The sequence below is a fragment of the Tripterygium wilfordii genome, chromosome 8 (genome assembly GCF_013401445.1).
Source record: "Tripterygium wilfordii isolate XIE 37 chromosome 8, ASM1340144v1, whole genome shotgun sequence".
Classification (NCBI taxonomy): domain Eukaryota; kingdom Viridiplantae; phylum Streptophyta; class Magnoliopsida; order Celastrales; family Celastraceae; genus Tripterygium; species Tripterygium wilfordii.
The window spans coordinates 10,254,358-10,255,377 of record NC_052239.1 but is presented as its reverse complement, the minus strand read 5'-3'; the positions used below and the strand labels follow the sequence as shown (position 1 = coordinate 10,255,377).

General features: G+C 38.6%; 1 protein-coding gene across 1 annotated transcript; it reads left to right on the top strand.

Moving 5' to 3' along the window:
• LOC120004474 (nuclear transcription factor Y subunit B-5-like) lies at positions 1-1,020 on the top strand. The gene has a single exon (XM_038853832.1). The coding sequence runs from the start codon at positions 81-83 to the stop codon at positions 564-566; it is 486 nt and encodes a 161-aa protein (XP_038709760.1). The 5' UTR covers positions 1-80; the 3' UTR covers positions 567-1,020.

Genomic DNA, 1,020 nt, shown 5'->3' with positions numbered 1-1,020 from the left:
TATCAGATTTAGCTACAAAATCGGAGCAACGTGTATGTGTTTGAGAGGATATATATCAAACCCACTTTCTCATTATAGACATGGTTGATAACATAGGCAGTAATTCATCAGACAAAGCAGCCCGGATCAACTACAACTTCGGCGGAGCAACCACCTCCTCCGGTGGCTCAGCTGATCATGAACACCACTATGGATCATCATCATCGTCACTACTCATCAAGGAACAAGACAGGTTACTTCCAATCGCCAACGTTGGACGGATCATGAAGCAGATTCTGCCCCCAAATGCTAAAATATCAAAGGAAGCTAAAGAGACCATGCAAGAATGTGTGTCTGAGTTCATAAGCTTTGTCACCGGAGAGGCATCTGATAAGTGTCAGAAGGAGAAGCGAAAGACTGTCAACGGCGACGACGTTTGTTGGGCGCTGGCGACGCTTGGATTCGACGATTATGCTGAGCCATTGAAGAGGTATTTGAACAAGTATAGGGAGTTTGAAGGGGAGAGATCAAATCAAAACAAGGAGATGGGGATGAACAATAACTATGAAGAAGAGACGGATGAGTAACCAATACTCAATGATAGAACTAATAGCTCTCTTTCGCGGCGGATTTGAGTCTAATTACATAGCATGGTAAAGTTCCTAGTTTTTCTAATTAAGGTGGTGTGTGTGTTCTTGATGCTTGCTAGCTACTGATGTTATAAAGTACAAAGAGAACCATATACATGGTTTAATTTTGGGGGAAGAACTAGACTCCTAATCTTGTTATAGATTGTGTTGGTATAAAAACCCTAGAGTTTGTCTTATGATTGAGTGTTGTTAGTTTAACAAGATTGAGAAATTTCACTTGGAGTTAGTATTTTCACTTCAATTTAACGAGATTTGTTGAAAGGAGATTCATTTATAGGATAAGAGGGTAATTTTTTAATGATTTGAGTTCAATTCAATTATCAATTTATGTATCAATTTTTAGGGTTTTGTTTTGATAGTTTTGAACTAAGTTGACAAAAAATTTGGTGTC

Coding starts and splice junctions, on each gene's coding strand:
- LOC120004474 (XM_038853832.1), top strand. CDS start 81: ATGGTTGATAACATAGGCAGTAATTCATCAGACAAAGCAGCCCGGATC.